The 24,568-nt window shown below is 40.0% G+C and overlaps 2 protein-coding genes across 4 annotated transcripts in view; both read left to right on the top strand.

The window, feature by feature from the left end:
* Positions 1-9,328, top strand: part of spsb1 (splA/ryanodine receptor domain and SOCS box containing 1) — a 9,744-nt gene extending 416 nt beyond the window's left edge. The window contains exons 1-3 of one of the 3 annotated variants that reach the window (XM_005914921.3): positions 23-112; positions 3,298-4,178; positions 7,797-9,328. In XM_005914921.3, coding sequence (XP_005914983.1) covers positions 3,485-4,178; positions 7,797-7,924 — 822 coding nt within the window. In that variant the 5' untranslated portion in view covers positions 23-112; positions 3,298-3,484 and the 3' untranslated portion in view covers positions 7,925-9,328. Of the gene's footprint in view, positions 1-22; positions 113-136; positions 377-3,297; positions 4,179-7,796 lie in introns of those variants that run through there. The other 2 variants (XM_005914920.2, XM_005914919.3) reach the window with 2 other exon arrangements.
* A 4,128-nt stretch (positions 9,329-13,456) lies between these two features.
* Positions 13,457-21,685, top strand: slc25a33 (solute carrier family 25 member 33). Its single transcript, XM_005914918.3, has 7 exons — positions 13,457-13,689; positions 15,416-15,589; positions 16,727-16,804; positions 17,924-18,024; positions 18,221-18,287; positions 18,985-19,265; positions 19,378-21,685. The coding sequence occupies exons 1-7, from the start codon at positions 13,649-13,651 to the stop codon at positions 19,575-19,577; spliced, it is 942 nt and encodes a 313-aa protein (XP_005914980.1). The 5' UTR covers positions 13,457-13,648; the 3' UTR covers positions 19,578-21,685.
* The last annotated feature ends 2,883 nt before the right edge of the window (positions 21,686-24,568 follow it).

Here is a 24,568-nt window from a genome sequence, read left to right as displayed (position 1 = left end):
CCCCCTTCTCTCTTTTATTAACATTAGCCATATTGTGTAGCTGCTTCAGCTAACGCCGACGGTTGTTGCTGTTTGTCGGATAACAAATGTTTCGCAGGCGGTCGAGTTTCAGGTAAACAAAGAAAAAAAACCGAAGCTAAAGAAAGGCCAACCGTAAGAAACGGTTGACTCACGCGCTTCTTCTGTTTGTAGTTGCGCGTGGACAGTTCCACGAGCTCGGACCACACGGTCGCCAGGTCCATTTAAAACTATTAAGCCCAGGCTGCTTTTACGGTAGCTAGCATGGCAAAACTCGGAGGAATAAGTGTCCAGAAGGCCTACATACGCTCATTCACACCCTGCTGCTTCAGCTGCCAGCACGCTTTACTTTCACACAGTAAGTTTAGTTTTTATTCGGGCTGTTGTAGATGCGTGTTGGTACCAGTTTAGTCAAGGCCTGGAGGTAGAGGTACTATTGTTATACCTGGCTTCTCTTATGCTAATAGTCTGTCCTCAGTTTCAGAACGTGTGTGCTGTCTGTTTAAAGCTGTTTAGTTAGACATAAACCAATCAACAAAACCTGGATATTCTAACTTGAAAGGCGATCTTCATATGCCTGTGTAAGGTTGCATTAGTTATAGCGTTGTGCTAAATCGTGGTGATGACAAACTACAAAAAGTTAAAACTCAAAACAAAGCAGACTATATTAAATTCTTGAATGCACTCCTGTGCGACACAATGACTGTCTTTATTAAAGCTTGACCTGTATGTATTCAGGAAATCAGAAAAACAGGCTGTGGTTTAAGTTCAGGTGGGCCTGGTCTAAATTGAGCCTTACAATAGAAACAAGTGTCTTGATGCATGTTCAGTGATGTCCAGATGAACAGAATCAACTTTCCCGGATAGAAACAAATGTTTCCTTGGCTCAGGAAATCCGGCGAGGCCTTTCCTTCTGCATTTTAATCAGCTTCAAACCATTTGGGGGGCCCACGAACCCTAAACAAACCCAGGCTAGGATCCCAGCCCAAATACACCCCTCCACAAGCCGTCTTTTATACTCCCTGTGGGTATGTTTGTTTTGAAGTCCAAATGAAATCAGGGACGACTTCTTATTGTTCTTGCATTTTTGATTTGCCTGCTAATGTTGCATGCGTTGTAAGGTGGCCCTGTGCGGTGGGAAGGAGGGGGGGGGGATGGTAAACTCCTGGCACAGAGAGTGTGCAAATTAACATGTTTCACTCTCCATGAATGCTGGACAGCCATCGAAAAAGAGATTGTTTACATTCAGATGCTGGCCACCCACTGCTTGCTTTTTCTTCCCTCCTTGCTTTCCAATCACTAAAGAGACATGACCCATTTAAATGGTTGTTTACTTGCATTAGAAGAAAGGCCAAAGCACTGCTCAATGAACTCTTGTCTACAATTCAATTAGAGTGGCCTTCCCTGCAGCACCATTTTCCACATTACACAATGCTCTCTACAGCTTTGCTGCAACATGGGCAGAAACGGGAAGCCCAGAAAGCTGCAGCTGTGACACCTGGGCCCACAAAAGTCACATATGTCTTTGGGATATTATTTCCAAACTAATCTTGCTACTGATTGCTTCTGGGCTTATTAAGGGAAACATGCTTCATGCTGTAAAAAGAAAAACTAGTATGAAAATTAAATTTGAAGACATAAATTCTTCATTTTTCTTTAACAGTAATGAGACGGGAGTCCATCAGGCTTTTATTGTCCAGTTTCTCTGCTGAAACTATTTCTGCCTCAAAAGAGCTCCTGTCCAGCTGTGCTTCTCTAAAACTTTTTTTAAAACCAGACATTTTATTACAGCTTTTCCTGTTGCCCTCTGACTAGACAGCTATATAATAGGAAATGGCTGGAGTTTTTCCTGTCTTTTTCCCCCCTATTTGTGGAGGTTGTGGGAATATTTCACTTTCACATTTGATGCGTCATGTTATCCTGTGGAGAATGCTGCTTTTCATGCTCTTTTAACATTTCCAAAGCCAGCACTATTAGAAGATTTAATCGCATTTGTAATGCCGCAGAGCAAAAACTCCTGTTGATTTTATTACATACATTTTGTTGCATTCAGGGTTGGCCTATCAGCCACTTGATAAATGGTCGAAATTGGCAACGGCAAGTTTTCATGAGTTCTCAGATGTACTTTTCTTTTTCAAGAAATGTTGGTAAAGTAATGCATGAAATTGAGGACAACTAATCAAATAAGACTTGAATGTTTTTCATGTTGTTTGTGCAACGTAATCCCAAATTAAATTACTTAGCCAAAAGGAGAACACAATAACATGGGTGTTTACCACTTACACATGCAGAGCTATGTACACTGCATGGATCTGGAGCTATATTTTATCCAGACGTTTAAATTTATGTGAAAAAATCAAGTTTTGTCGGTCTGCACAACCACATCGAGCCACAGGCATAGTCGGATTATGTGGTTGTTTTTCTACATCTATAATAAATGAATTCAGTTAAGCAAAAATTCAAAGCTGATTATCACAGTTTATCTGCTGCAGTGTGATGAACGTTGACTTCTGGGTAAAATAAAACTGAAGCATACATTTGTGCTCATATCAAAAAGAGTTTTAAGCAGACACATTCCTAATAGTATAAAGTGATAACACCAATAGGATAAATTTCCTGTCATGGATTTTATGGGATGCTGCCATCTCGCCCAAACCTATATAGCCATTTGTTTTATAAGACCCTGAAGATGGCATCTATAATCTGTCGGTTATTAAATGTTGAGCTGTAGCTGTCCAAACTGCCACTTTAACTAGGTCAGCCTATTCTCTGTGACGAGTCTAATCCATTATACAAAATCGTTTCAATCTAGCAAATACACTGTTGACTAAGTGATGAGAACTCGTTGGTCTTGTCTTTCTTGGCTGGCTCAGCATAAGAACTGAAACTGTTGAACTGGTTTAAATGGGGGGGGGGACTCTGCCTTGGTCTCACTGTATGAAAGCTGAAGAGTTTTAAGTTAAAGATAAATGAATGGCAGTGATCCTAAATGTCTTTTGTTAAGGTTGTAGAAATGTGGCTGTGGTCAACAGATGCCTGCTTCCTGTTGTATGATGATGTTATCATGTACTTGGTTTTATATCTTTGGTCATATGACAGTGCCTTCTTTATGTTAAATGCAGTCAGAGTCATGAGAGCAAAGTCACTCTTGAGGATACATAAGACTTGCTGCTTTCCTTATACGGATCCTGATGATGTTTTGTTTTATCTAATGCTGTCATTGTCTTAAACAGATTAGTTTGAACTTTGTTCTGCTTTCATTTCCTCTGACCTCATCAGGTTGGCTTCCAGCTCGTCATCTGGCCTTGGCTGTCTGCATCTAACAAAGCAAAAGGACAAACCTGCATCTTAGGTGACCGCAGGACACTGGAATAGAGGGTCTGTGGCTGATTACTCCCCCCATTAGTCTTTGAGGAAGCGGGGGGAGGAAGAGGAGGAAGAACGAGCTGCTATATCTACCTGTAGCATGGGGCAGAAAGTCCCAGGTGGCATTAAAACCATCGATATGCGGGATCCAGCATTCAGCCCCCTGAAGTTGGAGCTACAGGCCCTGAATCACACTAAGCCATCACGACTGGATCTGCTGCTGGACATGCCACCCGCGAGCCTGGACATCCAGGTCCAACACTCGTGGAACAATGATGACCGCTCCCTCAACGTCTTCGTCAAAGATGACAACAAGCTGGTGTTCCACCGGCACCCTGTTGCGCAGAGCACGGACGCCATCCGGGGCCGTGTTGGCTACACAAGGGGACTGCATGTGTGGGAGATAAGCTGGGCCATGCGCCAAAGGGGTACACACGCTGTGGTCGGAGTGGCTACAAGTGACGCACCTCTACACTCAGTGGGCTACACAGCTTTGGTAGGAAGTAATGCTGAATCCTGGGGCTGGGACCTGTGCAGGAGTAAACTCTACCACGATGGCAAAAATCACCCAGCAAAACCCTACCCGGCCTTCCTTGAACCAGACGACACCTTCATAATACCAGACTCTCTCTTAGTAGTCTTGGACATGGATGAGGGGACTCTTGGTTATATAGTAGATGGACATTATTTAGGGGTGGCATTCAGAGGACTTAAAGGCAGGAAGCTGTACCCTGTGGTGAGTGCTGTGTGGGGACACTGTGAAATACGAATCCGGTACATAAATGGACTTGATCGTAAGTATGAATTTTAAATTAAATATTACTCCCGTTCAGATTGTCTGTCATGTTCAGCTGTGTCATTGTGATCTCTTGTTTACTGAGCTCACCTAACCAGTGGGAGGATTTATTGATGCAATAAAAAGAGGTTTAACAGTTAGGGCTTGTCCCAGTGTCTAAACAGGCCATGTTACCAAAGAGTAGCATTACTGTATTTGTGTGGCTACCTCTCTAAATGTTATGTAAAACAGTACATATATCATTGCACAGTGTGTTATCTTGCTGTTCAGTCCAGATTACTTAGAAAGTTATATATATATATATATATATAGATGCCTCTCTGGCTTAATTTGCCTGATATCAGACATAAAATGGAAGTTAAATCACTATTAAAGTCTGACATTGCATCCACTCTGGCAGCAATAGGAAATGTCTCAGTTTTGGTAAACAATTTTGGATCACTCTAAAGTAGAAATGTAATATATTTATATATAAGTATGTGGTGTCTCTCTCTCTCAGTCTTTGTCTACTTCAGAAGAGGCACTAGCGCAGGTTGTCTTCAAATCACAGGGCTGGTGTTTCAATTCCTGGTCCCTTTGTAGAAATACAGAATCATCCTTAGACAAGCCACCAATGTCAAGCTGCTCAAAGTATCAGGCCCTGCATGGCAGCTTCTCGACCATTAGTGTGATTAAAAAGTAGTTACCAGTAGTCAGCTATCACTAAAAAGGTGTGGTATATGCTTAGTTCATTCATTTATTGACTCTTTTTTTTTTTTTTTGTTCAAAAGAAGGAGAAAGATTTGTAAACACAAAGTGCAAACAAAAGCAGTCAAAGGTAACATTTTTTTTCAAAGGTAACAAAAGCAAAGACAGGAGAGTGAGGACTTGTGAGACAACAAAAAGTTTCAGAAGTTCACTTTAAGCAGTTCTTTGTTTCAAATGAACTTTGACCAAAATTAATTTTGTGACAAGTAAACTACATTTTGCCCTCTTCATGGCCAGATTTTAAAGAGACGGGCAAATAAAAACCTAATTCCAAGTTTATCATAAGCTACATGTTGCATTGTAAGAGGAAATCTGTTTTATGTTAAAATTGCAGGTTTCTCAGGTTAATAGAGTGCATAGCAAACTCCTGTCAAGTCCCAGAGCTCTCTCCATCAAGTTAACATCTGTCTGAGGTTGCCTTTGTCTTACTTTCAGTTTTTAATCCTCCCTCTTTGCCAGCTCAGAATGGGGATTTTTTTTTTTCTTCAATGTTTTTGGTTTGGTACATTTTCTGTAGGTATTCTAGTTGTTCCGCTGTCTGCCATTTCACCTACATGGGGAAACCTACTAATGGGTATCGGGGAAAATGTCTTCGTGTTTTGGTTGTTCTGTCTACTTCATTTTCTTGGTAAAGGTACCCTGTGTTAGGCTTTGCAGATGTAGTCATTTTTCTAATCCACATTTCTCAATGATGGATTAATGGTTATGCCTGAATGAGCGAATGGTATCATATTTGACAAAATCAGTTTCTTATGTATCCCTTGTCTGAGGTGTTGTCTTGAGATTACCTCAGACAGCTGTGTCCTGTGCTGAACTAGTGCATGAACAGACATGCTGCAAACTTCCCTTTCTTGTCATTGCCTGTACTTTGGCTTGCTTTTAATCAGAACCAGGTGATCCTTTATGTAAGTGTACAAAAAACAACATGCTAGTTGTCCCATCAGACAAATAATGAGAAATGACTCCAGTTGGATTAATCCCAGTTATTCCTTGGCTCATGAGGTTTCAGTGAGGAAAGATGGTGCTTATTGAAACATGTTGTACTACCCGGATGTCCCAAGTGTTCTGTGCTCATTAGATTTTTATGTTGAGCTCAGATCTCTTGACCTAGTTTCAGCCTGAATAAAAGAAACTGTCATATACATAAAAGCCTCTTTGAAGTTAATTTTTTTTAAACTGTTGTATTTGGAGCAGGGAGATCTCTAATCTTAAGTAGTGTTGTTAAACGCACTTGGTATCATTATATGTAGTTAATCTTGTGACTTGATCCAATGTGCAGAGCTGCCACAGCAGCTGAAGTCCACACTTTTTGTTGTCTCAAACAAGTCCAAACCTGGAGAAAATACGTATACTAGAGTTGCAAAGTTAACATCTGTTCCGCACATACACATTTTATGTTCTACATTTTAAAATATGACAAAAACTGTAGTGTACCAGTATTTGGCACTGAAGGTGCTTTTGTCTTTTTAAATAAACTGAGACGGCGTATATGTTGTTGCTCACGAAGTGAAATGTAGGCAGTAAAGTTAAATAACCTAGAATCTACAAACGCATCAGGTTGCATCTCTCTAGTCAGCAACAGTGTTGAGCACATGTTGGTGAATGTAATTTAGGATTTTGAGGAAACATTGGTCAATCTACTGTTTGGAGTTGGCGACCTACTGTCTGGTTTACTTATCGGAGCTTCCTTTGTCAGAGTCTTTGCTAGAATTTTTTTTTAAAGTGAAAGAAATGTCATGTTTTTTTGTTTGTTCCTGGGGGGGGGGGGGTTTCTGACACTGATGCATTTATGCGCTTTGTGCAGCAGTAGCAGTAACTGAATTATCTGCAGATTAGTCAGGATTTGGTGGTAAATGGTGATCTGTGCGCTTTCGGATAGCCACCAGCTCTGCTTTATCAGATGGCAACTTTATACAGTGGATAAGCACCTCTTCCTCTGGTTGAAAGCTGTACTTTATTTGAGTTCTATCCTGTGGGGCGTGGGCACGCAGGCTGGGGCTGTCCGCACATCCAAGACCCGACACAGTGCCCATCATGTTTGAGGGTTTTGTCTTTGTATCAGAAACTTCATTCTCCTGCTGCTACCTCCATTACTCTTAAAAAAACAAAACAAAAACAAATAAACAAAAATAAAACACTGCCTGTATTACCAGATGATTCTTATGGGACAGGCATGGTTGTGCATTGGTCATATGCAGTTTTGCATGCACTTATATATTGTAGCTGCTTACTGTTGTCAGAGGGCAGTGCCATAAATGTGGAACAACTTGTCTGTGGGCTACTCTTGTTTGCATCAGGCTTGCTGACAGATTCTTGACTTCTGCCTGCAGAAGTGGAATTGAGCTAGCCCTACAAAAGCCAAATATGTGATCAATAGATTTTTTTTTAAAGGAATATTTTAGATGCATTATGGTGTACTCTACTATTTAACTTGTGTAAGCTGTCATATAAACATGGGCTGAACTGCATTTGCAGTGTTCTTTTGTCCACGGGGCATGTGTGGATCCCAGATGTGTTAATACTGTGTTAGAAATCATCCATTTTATTTCAGAGTGCATGTTTTGATGGTGTGAAGTGCCTTTGAATATCTCAAGCCTAAAAAACTTAAGCTCAAATGTGGAACATCATAATGACTGATGTATGGAGACATAATTAGTTTTTGAGGGGGAAGGGGAGAGCTCAAAATTTGGCTACAGTCCACTGAACCTGCTGCCTTTTCTAGAGCAGCAGCCTCCGGTTAAAACAATGTTATTGGACATGACACGATATGCACGCTGCCTTTTTGCTCGACTTATACATGCTCCTGAAATTAGCTTCTGTCTCTGCAAATGCATAACTTTAACTTTATCACCCTCTTTCTCTCCCCCAGCTGAACCGCTCTCTCTGATGGACCTGTGTAGGCGTTCAGTGAGGGTGGCATTAGGAAGAGAGCGTCTGAGTGAAATCCATAGACTACCCCTGCCAGCCTCTCTCAAGAACTACCTGCTCTACCAATGACGCCGCCGACAGTCACAACATTCTGAGCACACCCTCATTTCTTTATGTTTCTCTGGGATCATTCTCGGGTTAAACCTGTTTGACAGCATTGCTCAAGCCTCCAGGACTGAATCAGCCTCATGATTCTATGAGTACGCTTCCATGTCAGTGGGTGGACTCCTTTTCAGTTTCTTATCTTGTTTTTAATGACTCTTTCTCAATTGTATTATCTAACTTTATCAAATCAGGAATCACTGAGCACTATGCACACGCTGATCCAGTCGATGCCCTGGCAGTCACCAGTTTGTAGGTTGCTGTGGTCAAGGTAGTTAAGTGGTCAGTACCTCTGCTGTGACCTCCAGACTTTCTGATTTATGCATTAATGGCTTGCAGGCTCAGAAATGTGATACGCTGTAGTACTAGAACACCTAGTGATGAATTGGCTCAGCAATGCATTGCCTGTATCTGACCACAAGGTGGCAGCACATATCAATCTGTAAAACAACTTAAATTGAGCATTATAACAGAATTGTTTTTAGAAATCAGTAGAAGATTTTAAAAGTGGTAGTGGATTAGGAAAAAAAAGTGCTTCAGACACAACACAGAAAAGAGATGCTTACCACTCCATAGAGAGCGTCTGTAGTGCAGTGCGGTTAGTGCACTGTGAGGCCCCTGAGCTGCTCTGACCTCTCACTGTGCTATCAGGTTTCTGTGATCTAAAAGGGCCGCATCACTAGCCATCAGGCATCTGACAGGAATGTGATCAGCAGTAATTTTAACAGAAATATAATGTCACTGTGATTATTTGTAGCATGCATCTGCAGGAATTATTTTCTCAATAGAGTCACGTCTTTTTATCATTTATCACTCCTGCTTTCTTGTAGTGCAGTAGTTTTCAACCACATGCTGTTGAGGCCCAAGAGTTTGTTTGTTTTTTTTTTTTTTTTTTGTTTTGTTAAATCGGTCTCTTCATCAGATGACTTCACTGGTTTGCACAAATTAAGCCAGGTAATGGGGAAAACAAATGAAATAGCTACTTTAGTGTAACAGCTGACTGGCTCATAGCTGAGAACCATTGATGTAGTGTTTGTGTTTATTACATTAAAAAAGGGGGGCAAGGGGAGTTTGAGGTAATGGGCTATGTAGATGCCTGAATTCACAAGCTAAAGTTTTAAGGCACTGTACTGAGATAAAAATGACAATCTTCAATGTGCTGCACAAATGTAATAAAAGGTCAAATTGCCAACGCAAATATCATAGACCTGTTGTCGCTAGTATTTTTAAATGTGCAAATGTGACACACATTCAGGAAGCAGCTGAACGTGGACACACACTTCACTTTTCCTTGCTTGCAGCTTCCTTTTTTATTTGTACTTCTTGTTGTAGATTTGTTTGTAAGTATCTATTAAAGATGATTTCAAATTATATAGTGTGCATTGTTTTAACTGCAGCCAAAGCAGTACAATCTCCTGCACTCTACAAACTCCCTGGCTGTGTTCACAGTATGGAAACTGCATTAGAAGTAACTAATGGTCATTATTAGGTCTCTCTTTACTTTAATAATTAGTTGAAGATTTTTTTTTTTTAATTTTTAAAAAAAAATTTTTTTTTAAGAATGAGACCGTTTTAACACTTAGATGACAGAGTAGTGAGATTTGCTGTCTCCAACTCATTTGATGGAGATTAACCATTAAAATAAAGGGAGCAGAGATGGTGTCATTATAAACAGAAGTAGAGTTGTTTAGTTAGTCCTATCTAAAATATAATGGATTTGTAAATAAATCATTCAGTCATTTTGGAATAGCTTTGTCACTGGATGCTTAAGGGAAAAATAGGAAACAAACGGATGCTACATTACCATGATCCTCCCACACAGGTGTTTTCATTGTTTGGTCTCAGTGTGTGGAGCAGTGCGTGGGTGTGTCCACTGAGTCTATGTTTGGACCTGTTTTTCTGACATGAAACAGGTAATTGTGTTACTAATCACAATAATTAATGTTTTGTTCCTAAACAACTGAACCTTCATTTATGTCATTAATTAGGGTTTCTCTGTTTAATGTTAACATAGCTGCTGTGAATCCAATTACTGAAATTACTTGCAGATATGAAAGAACACTTATGTCCTCCCAGTTAGATTTGAGTATTCCATTGATGCTATACTTTTTATGCCTAGTAGGTAAAAATACTACAAGCGGCAAATTTGATTGTATTCTTATGTGCTGGCTTTCAGATGGGACTGATTTTAGTGAACAGGTAGGAAAACATGAGTGTATATAATGACATTAATAATGGCTGAATTCCATTTCGCTGATTCAGAGAGAAGTAGTTGTGTGTTGAGCTAATGTCACACTGCGATGGCTTCCTGGGAGACATGGATATCACAAGCCTTTATTAATGATATTAATTACAAATGACTGCAGCAAGGCTAAAGATTAAGAGTATTTTTGTTTGTGTATTTCTTTGTTTTTGTCTTTGTTTTTGTGGCAGGAAGTGTTGCACTCTAGTACTAAGTAAACAGACTTTTGTGACCTCACTGGACCAGATGTGAAGTCTTATCAGCCGGATAAATGGAAAGCACCTGTGTGGAACAACAAGAAAAACAAGTTTACTTGTGTAAGCTTTCAACAACGAGGCAATTCAAGATATGAGCTAAGATAAAAAAAGAGCGTTTAAAAAGTTTTTAATCTTGAAGTTAAACTGAAAATTAATAGTTAAATTAACATTGTACACTATGACAATGCAATGCTAGACAAGAAGAAGAAGAAGGTTTGTTCTGCATAACCTGAGAGATCCAGAAAGTGACTCATGGATTGTCTAAGTTCTTAGAAAACAGGATGCCATTATAAGGATCTGAGACACTGGCTCATGTGATCCACTGTCCTGTGGCTCATGTGATCCACTGTCCTGTCTTTAGTGAGAATGCTGCCACAGCTCAACACTGGACTTTTGGTAGAATCCAGCTCATCCACACACACATACATACTGTATTTCAGCGGTCCCCAACCTTTTTTGCGCCACGGACCGGTTTATTCCCGACAATATTTTCATGGACCGGCCTTTAAGGTGTCGCGGATAAATATAACAAAATAAAACTAGTACCGGTACCGAAAAAAAGAAAATTTATTCATAACACACGTGAAAAGACCAAGGAAAACCGAGTAAACGCTAAAAACGATAACAAAATAACGCTGAAAACCAATAAAAACCCTGAAAACTATACATTTCATACCTGAGCCTCAACTCTCGCGGCCCGGGGGTTGGGGACCGCTGCTGTATATGATAAACCATGGGGGACATCTTAAGCTTCTCCTAAAATTTGCATTCAAAGCTAAGTTACTGAGCTGAATTACTTGAAAGATTTTAGCCATACTATACAAAGACCATGGGGAACATTAGCTTTTACAAACTGGATCCTTTGACCCACAACTTTTAGGTACATAAATAGCACGAGGTCTTCTGAATGTCAGTGAGATGCAGAGCCACATTTTGTGGCTCCTGACACTGCATGTCCTACCACATTTCACAGCCTTTATTTTATTCCTCATATAATAAATACCAATTAATATATTCCATTTATTTTAAATTATTGATTAGGCCTTTTATGTTTTAAGACATTTCACAGTTAAAACCATGATAACACAGTTAATGACCAAAAACTACCAAAAGTCAGGTTAAGAATGACAGTATCTTAGAACATTATAATGAAAGTGTTAGGATATGCTAAATGACAAGAAAATAAATAATACTCTGATTCTCACAATTTTCTTTAATATTATTATATTTGACTTCTGTTACTTTAAGAAATGTTTAGGTGCTGGTTTACAAGTTTTAAAAAAAGGTAAACAAACACACTGGGAGTGCTTTAAATGGTAATGGGTAAAACCAGTAAAGTCGGGAGCAGGCAGTGGTGGGATGGGTGTGGGTGGGATTTAACTTTCAAGATCAGTCTCCGAGGCCTGTGACCGTTTCTTTGACGCACAAACCAAGACCCTCCAGTGCATGTAGAGGTTTTAATTTAATTTAATTTTTTATACAGAACATACCTTATTAAGCAGCTCTTTTAGCAACAAACGAAGACTGATTTGTGCTTAGAATGCTTAGAAATGCTAGAAATATTAGTGTGATAGTGAACAACTGTTTTAAAGATTAAAGTAAAATTGATTAGAAAAACCTGAAATAAAGAAATCAAAGCAAACATGGCTTTTATAGCTATGAACAACCACACCAAATATGCATTTATCGCAACTGGTCACTTGATGTCAGCATTCGCAGTACTTAAATAACCATAAAAACAGTTGGTGGTTTTGATTTTTTTTTAAAAAAACTTCTCTAATGAGACTCATTCTAATTCAAAGTATCAGATTGCACAACCCTTTTAAAACTACCTGTCAATGTGGGTAGGCCAGAAGATGATTTATAGGACATGAAAGAGGAAAAACAAAACACTCCTACGCAAATGTGTTCCTGTGTTCCTGCACTTTGGACTGAATCTATGCTTGTGCAATGAAAACTGATTAATCTAACTTCTCTGGGTCCCAACTGTGAAACGGTAACAGACCTAAAAAAAACTAAGGCTTTCCAATAAATTCAGCATAGTAAAAATATATTTGTCTGTGAAATTAGACGTAGGAAGTGACATGATCTCCAGGGCACCTTGTGCCAGAGGCTGCCTCATTTTCTTCCAATCAAAGTTAGCATGATTTGTTGATAACCCAAATGAAATAATAATACATATAAGTAAATAATAATAAGAAGACTAAAAAACATGGAGATAGCAAGTATAAGCTAAGTTCCAGTGTCAGTGCTCTCACGTCAATAACAAAAAACATGTCAATACAGGTTTGCAAAAGCAATTTAAAACATGACAAAATGTGCCAGTGAGTCTGGTTTGACGACGTTGCGGCAGAGAGACAAATGTTGTTGCACAGACAAACAGCCCGCAAGGTGCAAAACAAGGTTACAAACTCTCTCTGCTACCTGTCCTCAGTGTAAGAACAGCTGCAGTAAAGTATTACTGCACACTATAACATGGGTGGATGGCTCATGCCACAACGCTGCATATCTATAGTGTACAGCCATTAAGTGATATTTTTGTCTTGAGTTAACTCAGAGGTCTTCCTGTTGATAAAGACTTGTTGTTTTTACTTTTTATATCCCTCTTTCCAGGCTCGTTACAGGCACATGTGCAGAAGCTTGAGGTAGCAAATGTTAGATAATTGGTCTGTGATATGTTTACAGATTAGCATGTTCGGTATTTCTGTCTTATGCCTTGCTTCTATACTGACTTTGATTCCTCTTTTTTTCAGAGCATACCTCCACCTATGCACCCACTAAAGAGTTGGTTTGAGTCATAAACTATAATTCCCCAGTGAAGAGCAAAAATAACACAAAAGTGTTTTTGTTTGAGTCAGGAGGCATCGACTTCTGCTGTTGATGCCAGTAGTAGGACCAGTACTTATGTAATAATAATTTGAATAATAATAACTTGAAACAAGCAAAGGCGCAGGGAGGGCGAACACATGGGCCTACGTCACGGACAACACCCACCAGCCCGCCCTCTGACGTCAGCACGATCGGCTCTTCAGGTCACCCTGTCGCTCCACTAAGCCTGTAGAGGGACGCAGGAAGACGAACAGGAACAGACTGGGAACATAAAACCATAGCAGTGTGTTCTCCTCGGTACAAGTGCGACTTTGTTCGAAAAAGTGATAAAAATATGTTGGACTTCTGAAAACAAAGAAAAATATGGCACAAAAAGACACGCTGCTGCATCTCTTCGCCGGGGGGTAAGTCTCATTAATGCTTTCGCTTCAAATTCATAGCTCACATGTTAATACAACACGAGAAGCTTGGGCAACGTGTTACTTAATAGCTATATAACTACTTTAAACATGATTAATTTAAGGCATTTGTTATATGTGAGAGCCCACAGCCACAAGATGCTGAAACAGAAACGGGAGCTAGCTCGTGTCTGTACTTCGCGACCATTTAATTATAGCCGGACACGTTTCTATTTTCACTTCAGCGGTGGGGCTTTTTGTGTCTTTTAGTAACTACGTAAAAAAGGCGAGCAACGTTTGTGTTACCAATCCATATCTTAGACTAATAATCCAGGTAACGCCGCGGTGAACAATGAAAACCCCGGCTTTTATTCCCGTGGGTGAGCTAGCGTGCAGACGTTTGCTAATGCCGGTTAGCTACCGTTAGTTAGCATTAGGATGTTAAAACGTTTGGAATTGTGGGATGTCGTAATATTTTTGAGGATGACAACATCGTGTTTAAAAGTTTACACTGTGTAAAAACTAACATTGTGAAGCGTGTGTCGATATTGTGAAGTTGCGGCGATATGTAAGCGTGTCGTCGCGTTTGTGACGCCTGTGGTGCAGTCACGAGAGGAGAGCCTTTAGCTCTGTCATGTCCTTCTGTGCTATGTAATCCTGAAAAGCTGTACATACATCAATACTAGCGATGCCAGCACCAGCTGTTCAAATTCCGAGTATTTTTTTGTAATTTAGCTGATAATATTTAAGATTGAGAAGCCGTGTAGCATCGGCTTAGTGTTAAGGTCGTGTGTAACATCATTGGCTTGTTTTTTAATGACGCCATTTTACCCTTGAAATTGTTACGGCTGGCCTTAAGGGTATTTACTGATCTTGGCTTGTGAAATGCCCAGTGATACACATGTGGTCTTGAAAACGCAATGAAAATTGAATTTACATTAGACATTATACATTAAAGTGGGGATGCCGGCTGAGCTTTTAAGCCAGCCTTTTCTGTTTAAAGTCGAGCTGGTAATATCAACTGTGCGCACTGTTCTATCCATTTCCCTGGGTGGCTCATCTTTGTGGTTATGATCGAAGCAGCTCTCCAACGCTTTATTTCAACAGGGTTGCGTGTATGTGTGTGTTTGTTGATTACGTAACGTCTACCTATGCAAGAGTAGATTTTTCTGTGCAACCCCAACAGGGGAGGATGAATGATTAGTGAACAGAGAATGCACCACTGGGTCAGGGGTTACTTTTGCTAAGATGTTTGACTCTGTCCTTCAGACATAGAGAAGCTTAATCTAATCTCTTCTAGACTTCTAAGCTTGTCAATGACAAGGTTACACGTTTAATAAAGCTGCACCAGCGAATGCTATAAAGACCTAAATAAATAGTTTGTGCAGAAATTAATGAGAATACTGTGTGCACTTTTCCAAGTGTAATTAAACAGTCTGAGCTGTAAAACTCCTTTGCCAGATGTGTCGGGTTAACGCACAGTGTTTCCACAGCAGACTAAATGACCTGTTCTTTGACCGTAGATGTTCATTGCACTTGGCCCAGTAAGCTCTTAAGCTGTTTTTATTATAAAAACACTCTACTCAGTCAAAGTATGACCAAAAAAATAGACTCTCACTACTCTAAGCAGGTTGGCTGTCATTTAATAGATGGACTGAGGAAGCATCACCTTCTCTGCTCTGGAAAATATTAAACGTCCTAAGGCCAATAATCCTGATTTTTCTATGTGCAGGTGTAGTGGTACAATGGGAGCCATCGTGACCTGTCCCCTGGAGGTGTTGAAGACACGGCTGCAGTCCTCAGGCCTCACCCTCCGGCCTGTCTTCCAGGTTCAACTTGGCACCCTGAGTGGCACGGGGGTTATCCGACCAGGGGGTGTCACACCTGGACTGCTGCAGGTCCTAAGGTAAGATGTTTGTGTTGTTGTCAGGCAAATGGAGCTGCAGCAACCTGTCTGAGCCATTCCCTGCAGCATTTGAATTTCCCTACCTGCAAATTAGGACAGTGTGTTCCTTTGTGACGCGTTGGGTGCTTTATTATTATTATTATTTGTGTTGGCACACAACTGTTCTGTATTTATGCTTGCCTGATCTGTCGATGTAAAGTGTTTGTGTGGTAATGTTTGAGTCAAATAGTTGTATAAACTCCTGTGAGGTTCTTATGTGGTCTGTGGAAGTGGGTTGGGAGGCTGTCATTTGCTTTCTGCTTTCGTAGTCTTAAAACGATGCCTCTAATCCTGTCCTATATTAAGTGGGGATTAGGGGCACTGTATCCTGCTCCTATCAACTCCATTTTACCAGCTTTTTGAAGGGACAGAACCGTCCTTTGCTATGAAGCTTTAAGATATGGATAAAACCAGTCTTTATGGCGTCCATTAAAGTGGTCCTTTAATGAATATGCTTGAGGCTGGGAAAGACTAGAAGCAGTTCCAGTGGGGAGGTTTTAACCACAGTGCCATCAACTTTATATAACACTCTGAGGACTGAACAGGTCGAGACTGGTGTCGGCCTCAGCAGTAGGCTATAAAAACTGCGTATTCTGTAAGACATAAACATCTCTTCTCACTGAGTAGAGGTTTTGAGTGTTAATGAGAGGAGTGGAATGCATGGACCCTGCTTGATTGACTAGGTTTACATTACAGAAAATAACCCACGCTGAAGTTGTAGCCTCCCTCTTTGGTCAGTCCCACACAGAGTAGACTGTCACATAGAGATCAAATTTCCTTCAAAGAGTTTAAAAAAAAACACTGGGAACACCGTCGACGTGACAAGTGAAACGCTGTCAGGTGGACTGGGTTCAGTACCAGCTCAAGTGAACTCTGCTGGTGTAACACTCTGAGCGATTGCAGGATCACGATTGCAGCTATCAGATTAAATCCCCTAATAGAACCTGGAACAACCCTGCACAGACACTTGCTGCAGCAAATATGGAGACAGTTTAACATGTGTGGCAGTGCAAGGTTTTTTTTTTTTGTTTGGTTTTTTTTAAAGGTCATTCAATAAATCTGTCTTTAATGTCTGGTGGTCCTTTGCTTCTGTTTTAGATCCATTCTTGAAAAAGAGGGACCAAGATCTCTTTTCCGTGGACTGGGTCCGAACCTTGTGGGTGTTGCCCCTTCAAGGTACAGTGAATTCAATGTTAACCGTTCATATGTTAGTGGCTCTTTTTCTTTTTTTCTTTTTCATCTGTCACCACATTCTTCATTCTTTCCATTTTTAATTTTATTTTAAAGTCTCAACAAAAAGTTTCTGTATTAGTGATACTTCCTGTTGGCAGCTAAACGCACAATGAGATGTTTTCTTTTTCAGAAACAATAAACAAAGCAGAGGAAGTGAAATGAAGCAATTATTTCTGAGTTTGCAGTTTTTAATGAGCATAGACACTTCAGAGTGTTTTAAACCACAACTTCTAACCAAAAACAAAAAGGAGGAGACCCTGCTTATGTTTCTCTTCTCGTGGTTGAAAACAAACTGTCTATAAACAGGAAGCCGTTATCATGCCAACAGCTTCCGAGTCTGTCTGCCCCCTGCCTTGGTTTCGTGACTGAGCTGTTTTGCTCATCTGGGCGGGCTGCCTATACATTAGTAATTGTTTAAACTCGAGATAAATGGGCTTCTGTGAATGAGGTTTGGTATTAACAGATGCTGTGGCGAGAATATGTTGATATTGTTGGCTGTTAAACAACATGCCATTTGTTCTATTTTTAGTGTCAGCAAAGAGCCAGTACTTCTTCCTGTTTCCCCAGAGCTGATAGTGTTGAATGTAAACTTTGCTACACAACAGCAATAAAAGTGTGAAATGAATCGTCATAATACTTATGCCCTAAAAGCCGATTAGACTTTGGGACTATGTTAAAGTGAAAAAGGTTATTGATTAGTACAGATACTTTTACCTGCTGGTTAATTAGTAACCACAGGATTATCCTTTGGTCAGTAGTTCCACTGTCTCTCCACTCTTCGGGCCAGCTGATATTCAGAGCAGCTCTGTGGGCATATGTTGTGCCCAGTGCTTATTCAGCTCGTTCTGGTGCAATGACTGTCTGTTCCAGAAGCCAAGCAGAGAGGGCAGGGAACAGATTGCTCTGGATGCGCACTGTCAAAGGCTCACAGCAGCCTGAATGGAGTCATTACATAATTGTTATGAAACCACATTTACTTTTCTTAAAAAAAGGCATCCATAAATAAGCACGTTGTTGCCTCTGTGCAGAGTTCTTAACAGTCTGTGTTTCTGTGTTTTTTAGAGCCATCTACTTTGCTGCATACTCGAAATCTAAAGAGCTGTTCAATGGGCTGTTTGTCCCTAATAGTGGATTGGTACACATGTCATCTGCTGGTGTTGCAGGTGAGACGTCTAAATTTGACATGCGTGTCATTAACATTAGTAAAATGTAACGCACTTCAGTTCTGTGCAAAAATGTTATCACTTATATTTGTATATCATGTGGACAGCTTCATCATTGGCTGCTGTTATGGGCTCACTTTCATATATTATTGTCCAGAGATAATACTGAATATCCTCATTTTGCTCCTATTTTCAGCTTTTGTTACCAACTCTCTGATGAACCCCATCTGGATGGTCAAGACCAGGATGCAGCTGGAGAAAAAGTAGGTGTACAGTTCATTTCTTCTATCTCGTATGTATAAGATTTATTTAGTTTTTCTTTAGACACCGTAGTGTTCAGTTTCAGATCTGTGTAAAACGGTCTGGCCTATTCCAGAGTCTCAGTGGGTATGAATGTACTCCATATACCGTGACCTTAACAGAAACCTTTAAATTGAGCCTACCTTCTTGGTACTGTCCTTGGGTTCTGCAGTGCACGAGGCTGAGCGTGTGACCCAGCTCCATAAATACACACTGCTGACGCACTGACCTGCACGCAGAAGAGGAGTCCATATTTGCATTGCCAAGTACAGGGCAGTAGTATCATGTGAGGTCACAGGAGCAGGTCTGTTCAGGCTGTCTTTGAAGAGAAAACTCATATCTTGTAACACAAAGAGCAGCTTGTTGAAGGAGGGTTTAATAACTTAAAGCAACATTCAGTCAAGGTTAGACCAGCTGCTTATTCATCCCAATAAGGAAACTCTATGATGCTTCAGTATCCAGTTGACTAAGCATTCACACAATAAGAAAATTGTTCTTTTGTAACTTTACATTATGACTTCAACTTTTTATTTATTCCATTTCTTGTCCTCTGGTGTCTTGTGATACTTGTAACGGTTGACTAAAAAAACCATGATTGTTCCATTAACCCCTTCACCACATGTGATTTTTGTCACTAATGAGCATGTCTTAACTTTTCAGAGCCAGAGGAGAGAAGAAGATGAATGCACTGCAGTGTGCTCGATATGTTTACAAAACGGAGGGAGTCCGGGGCTTCTACCGTGGCCTGACTGCGTCCTACGCTGGCATTTCAGAAACGATGATCTGCTTCCTCATCTATGAGACACTGAAGAAACAACTCGCCAAGAGGCAGTTCAGCTCGCCTAACGGTGAAAAGGAGAAAGGAGCGTCAGACTTCCTCAGCCTCATGATGGCAGCTGCTTTTTCAAAGGGTTGTGCATCCTGCATAGCCTACCCACACGGTAAACACACACACACCCACACCCATTGTTTACCTATTACAACATAACTAACGTCAGAGAAGAGGAAACTTAATAGTTAACCTTTTCCAATTCTTCTTGTGTGTCCCCACAGAGGTCATTCGGACAAGGCTGCGCGAGGAAGGCAGCAAGTACAAGTATTTTTTCCAGACAGGGAGGTTAATAGCAGTGGAAGAAGGCTATGCAGCTTTTTATAGAGGACTCGTTCCACAGCTAATTAGGCAAATCCCTAACACAGCCATCGTCCTCTCCACATATGAACTCATTGTCCATCTGCTGGGAGACTCCAAGTAAAGACATGTTTGAAACTGGGGATTTTCCTGACGAACTGTGGATGTCACGCAGAACCCAAAGCACACTGGGCCTATAGACTTTTGAAAATGCAGCACATAGTTTTTTTTGATGTGGTGCTACAAAGACTCTCAAGATGGAACTAAAGCAGGTTGTACTGTCGTCCAAAGAGCTAAACACAACATTTTATTGACACACTGTTAGCTTGTTAAAAATACACAAGAGGTCATGGTACTCATTGAACCTCCAAACCTGTGGATAAAGGTCATCTTCTCTGAGGACTAACTTTAAGTTAATTAAATTATTTTTGTTCTGTTATTGTTTTTGGATCGTGTTTGTTTCCTTGTATCAGTGGAAATTCTACCAGCATGCACGATTTGACAGGTTTGAAGGAATATTATTGAGAAGCACTGAAAAGTGCAGTTCTAGATTATTTTTGGTTCTTGTTATACGTTGCCACAATCTGCTGGGTTTAAAGTTTAAGTTAACAGAGAAATGTATCATATTTTTTCATTAATATATTACACATATACAGACTTAACTGTATGTTTTCTTTTGTGGAAAAGAGAAAATAGGCACCTTTTGCAATATAATGAAAACTTGGATGGTTAGTTGACCAGTGGCTCAATAAAATGCATCAGTTGGCTGACAAAATAGTTGTGTAAAAATCTGCCTTATCTGTTAACGAGGATAAAGCATGAAGTATGAGCATTTTTCTGCGCAACGATACAAAAAATCCCTCAAACTAAGTGGACTGAACGAGGCACTGAGCCGACTACGAGTAAACACGAAAGTGTCGCTTTATTTAGTCTACCCTGTGTGCGATCATCTTGTGTTTTATTGTCTACGTGTCTGAGTAAAGCCTGATGTTGTGTATGTGTTCATCCATAACAATGGCCAAAAAAGCGTCACTGGTGTTGACTAATCAGCCAGTGAGACTGTTCTGTGTGATGATAGATCTAAGCAGTGGTTCTCAAACTGTGATGGGGAACAAATGCGAGTGGGTACACAGAGAACCTGGGGTTAAATTCAATCTGGGCAGTTTTTACATTTTAGTTTTTTTTTTTTAATTGTTATTGGCTGCCAAAAATTCTAGTGTGTGACCAGAACAAGTTTGAGAACCACCAGTTATGGGGAAGTCTGCATGCATGTGGTTTTTGGGGTTTTTTGTTCTAGTTTAGTTCCCAGAGTGTGTTTGCTTGTTTCACTTTTGAAGGTGTTTAGTTTTATTTATTTTTATATTATAAAAATGAGAGCGTTTAACGAGCATGTTAAAGACATTCAGAACAGATGTTGAAACACAAATAAAGCACTACTTAAAGGCAGTGAAATTTAAGTCATGTACACATCAAGATGTTTACCACAGCCTCATTGGGCTGGATAAATAAATTGACCAAAGAGAGAAATTCATGTCATCAAACTATAGCTTTTATTTAATTTCAGAGAACTCGAATTGGATTTTTAGTAAAAGTACATTCAGTGTAAAAGCAGAGCAGATGTTTGTGGGTTCAGGCTGATCACTGCTCCAGGGAATGGGAAATATCCAGTAGAAAACATGGGTAACGTATTAGCTGCAGGTGTACGAGTAATTGAAAAATAACTATCAGGGTTAGTTTAAGGCCAGAATGACTGAGCTGGTGGTTGCTGCAGTCCCTCTACATATGTGAGAGACAGACATTTCCAGCAGAGCTTTTATGACTATTGACTGTTTTAGAGTCAGCTTAATGTATGAAACGTGTGTGCTCCTTCCCCATACCCATTATCATGAGATATCATTTCCAAAAAATGGCATGTTTATTATTGAATAATAACAGGCTTTTATATCTCTTTATCAACATAGACAAAGGGTATTGTGTTTCAAAATGAAAGCAAATATTGACTTACCTTACCTTTTTATTTTTAGAGTCCACACAGGCTTCAAAAATAATTGAGTAAGGTGGCCTTGACTGCCATGTTGCATTTGGACTACATGACAACTGCCATCGCAAATTCTTGATTGGATGAAGTTCACTTCAAGGTCATTTTAAGCCTCTACAAGTAGTTTTGGATCTGCTTTGGCTTTAGCTCTGTTTATATCTGCATGTGCTGGGATGGGGTTGTCATGTGTGGGGGAAAAAACCACAGCCTCATAAATGGCCTGTATTTGTATAGCGCTTTACTAGTCCCTAAGGACCCCAAAGTGCTTTACACAACCTGTCATCCACCCATTTACACACACATTCACACACTGGCCTCATCATCTAAGACATCTCGTGAAATGAAAGAAAAATGCCATAAAAGCAGGTATTTGTTAGTCATACGTTTTGGGAAACCATCTGAGTGCTCAGTGGTGAATCATCAAGAACTCGTCCTTTCTGCTGCATTTTGTTTTAGTTGATTCACTCACATGGCCCTCTCCAACCAGCACAAACAGGTTTCTGACCAAAGGACTGCGGCTAAGGCTGTCATGTGGAATTCCCATTCTAGGAAACGTATACAGGGTGTGACTTCCTGATAGGTCACCCTTTATAAAGGCTTTAAAAACTGTTTTTATATTTACTAGTAAAGCCCTTGGTAACTCACGATTATTTAAGTTAATATTTAAATATGAGAGAGAGGGAGTTGCTCTAGCTCTCTTTTGCATTTTATCTCTCAAATACACAGAGCAATGAAAAAGTATTTTCTTCCTTCCTGATTTCTTTAAAAATATTTCTCACAATTAACAAATTTTAATATTAGTAAAAAATAAGCAGAGTAAATAGAAAACGTAGTGTGCAACCTGACAACGTGATGTAGATCTCCCAAAGCAACATATCATATATCATATAAAAATGATAAAATCTGATTGAGTTGCTTTGCAATGACCTTAAACAGGTCTTCATGCTCGAAAACTGTCCAGTGAGGCTGAATTAAAACAACTGCAAAGATCCACAGTGATGTGAAAAACAAATACTTGATTGCAGTTCTTGCTCCCATGGGTGCCAAACTGTTATTAGACTTAGGGAACAATTATTTTTATTTCACACAGGGCCAGGTAGGTTTGCATTTCTTTTTTTCCCCCCTAATAAATGAAACCATCATCTAAAAACTACATTTTGGATTTACTCTGGTTATCTTTGTCTAATACTACAATTTGTTTCGTGATCTGAAACAAGAGGCCAAATACTGTTTCACATCATTATATATACACACAAGAGGTAAGAGACTGTCAACAACATGTCAAACGTAGAAGCAGATGAGCTACAGCAGCAGCAGACCACACTAGGTGCCACTCCTGTCAGCTAATTAACAGGAAACTAAGGCTACAGTTTGCATGGACTCTCTAAATTGGTACAACAGAAGACTGGAAACCTGAAAATCTGCTGTCACATTAAACCAAATTTTGTGTTTTGTATGTACTGTGATAGTACAGAGCCTGGTATTTCCAGGTATCTCTATAGCTATGAGTGGGTGGTTTGATCCAAATATCCATAGTATCAATATCAACATGGGCATTGCAACTAGATCGTTACACATTCACACACACTTCAATTTCAAAATGAAGGGAGATGCCTGCTGTGCTCTATTGTGTTTTGTAGTGTGGGATCATATGACTCAACAGTGCTGAGCAGACAGTGAGTGAGAGCATGATGGCAGGAAAAAAAGGAGACTCCTGTGGAATTATTTTGTGGCTGTAAATGAAAACACAGCAGACAGTGATGCGTGCAGGAAGGATTTTATCTGCTATGACAACATTTTATACAAACATATGAAAAACTGTGAAAATAAGAACTCTGAGCAGAAAACAGAAAATGAAGAGACAAGGAGGAAAAATACCCAGAGCCCAGCAAAGAGACACTGGCACTGTCCTTCCAGAGAGGAAACGAAGATCCAGGAAACTTATAGCTGTGGTCAGAAGTTTGCATATTCTCATGAGCATGAATATCATGTTAATTTTGGGCTTTTAATGATTTCTTTGAGCTGTTTTTTTCCAGGGTGGAATGATTGTACAGCAAACATCTTTAATGACTTTAAAAAACATGAACTGGGTGCAAAGTACAAATTAATTTGGAATTTTCTCCAAAGTATACATACAGGCTCAAGTATATACATACATTCCCACTAATATTTAGTTGACATGTTGCACCTCAACCAGATTCATTTTGTAGTCACCAACAAGCTTCTGCCATACTTCTGGCTTGATAATTGATTGCTCTTATTGGCAGAATTGGTAGAGTTTATTTGAACTGGTTGGATTCCTGGAACAGACTCTGGTTTTAAGTGTAGTCCATAAATTTTTTAACACGGTTGAGGTCGAAGCTTGGGAAGGTCAGTCTAAAAGCTTCATGTTAACCTGCGTCAGCCTTTCCAAAACCAGTTTTGATGTGTGTTTGGGAATTTGGAGGTAGTCCTCCTCCATCATTCTATCCACATTGTCCAATTTACCAGTCCCACTGGCAGCAAAACAGCCGCAGAGCACGATGCTACCACCACCGTGCTTGACAAATGATACAATGTTCTTATGTTTGAAAGCCTCACCTTTACCTTACATATTTTTTTTAATTGTGGCCAAATAATTTTTGTCTGCAAATTTCAGTGGCGCTTGAAGGCATCAATTTGGAGCAGGTGATCCTTTTTTCTTCTCAGCAAAGTGAAACTTTCTTCACTGTGGACAGAGACTTCTGGTGTTCCAGCAATTTCCAGTTCATGGCAGGATTGAGCTTTGGTTGTTCCTGAACATCCTAACCAATTTCCTCTCATCTGAGGGTGACAGTTAGGGCCTTCTTCCAGAACTTGGCAACGTGGTGACACATCTGAATAACTTGTACTTATGCACAGTTTTTTTGAACTGATGACCTTAGAATCTGCAGTTGTTTGGAAATGACTCCAAGAGACCTTCCCAACATATGTAAATCTATAATTCCTTGGACTTTGCCATTGTTCTCAATATTGGTCAGTCCAGTGACTGACCATTTGTAGTAAATCCTAATCACTAACAATAATATAATAACGCTTGGTCTTGTCAGTTCAAAAGA

Source organism: Haplochromis burtoni, unplaced genomic scaffold, assembly GCF_018398535.1.
Source record: "Haplochromis burtoni strain Fernald_Lab_line unplaced genomic scaffold, NCSU_Asbu1 Contig_9, whole genome shotgun sequence".
NCBI classification, from domain to species: domain Eukaryota; kingdom Metazoa; phylum Chordata; class Actinopteri; order Cichliformes; family Cichlidae; genus Haplochromis; species Haplochromis burtoni.
Note: the sequence above shows the minus strand (reverse complement) of the source record. Positions and strands in the feature narration are given on the sequence as shown.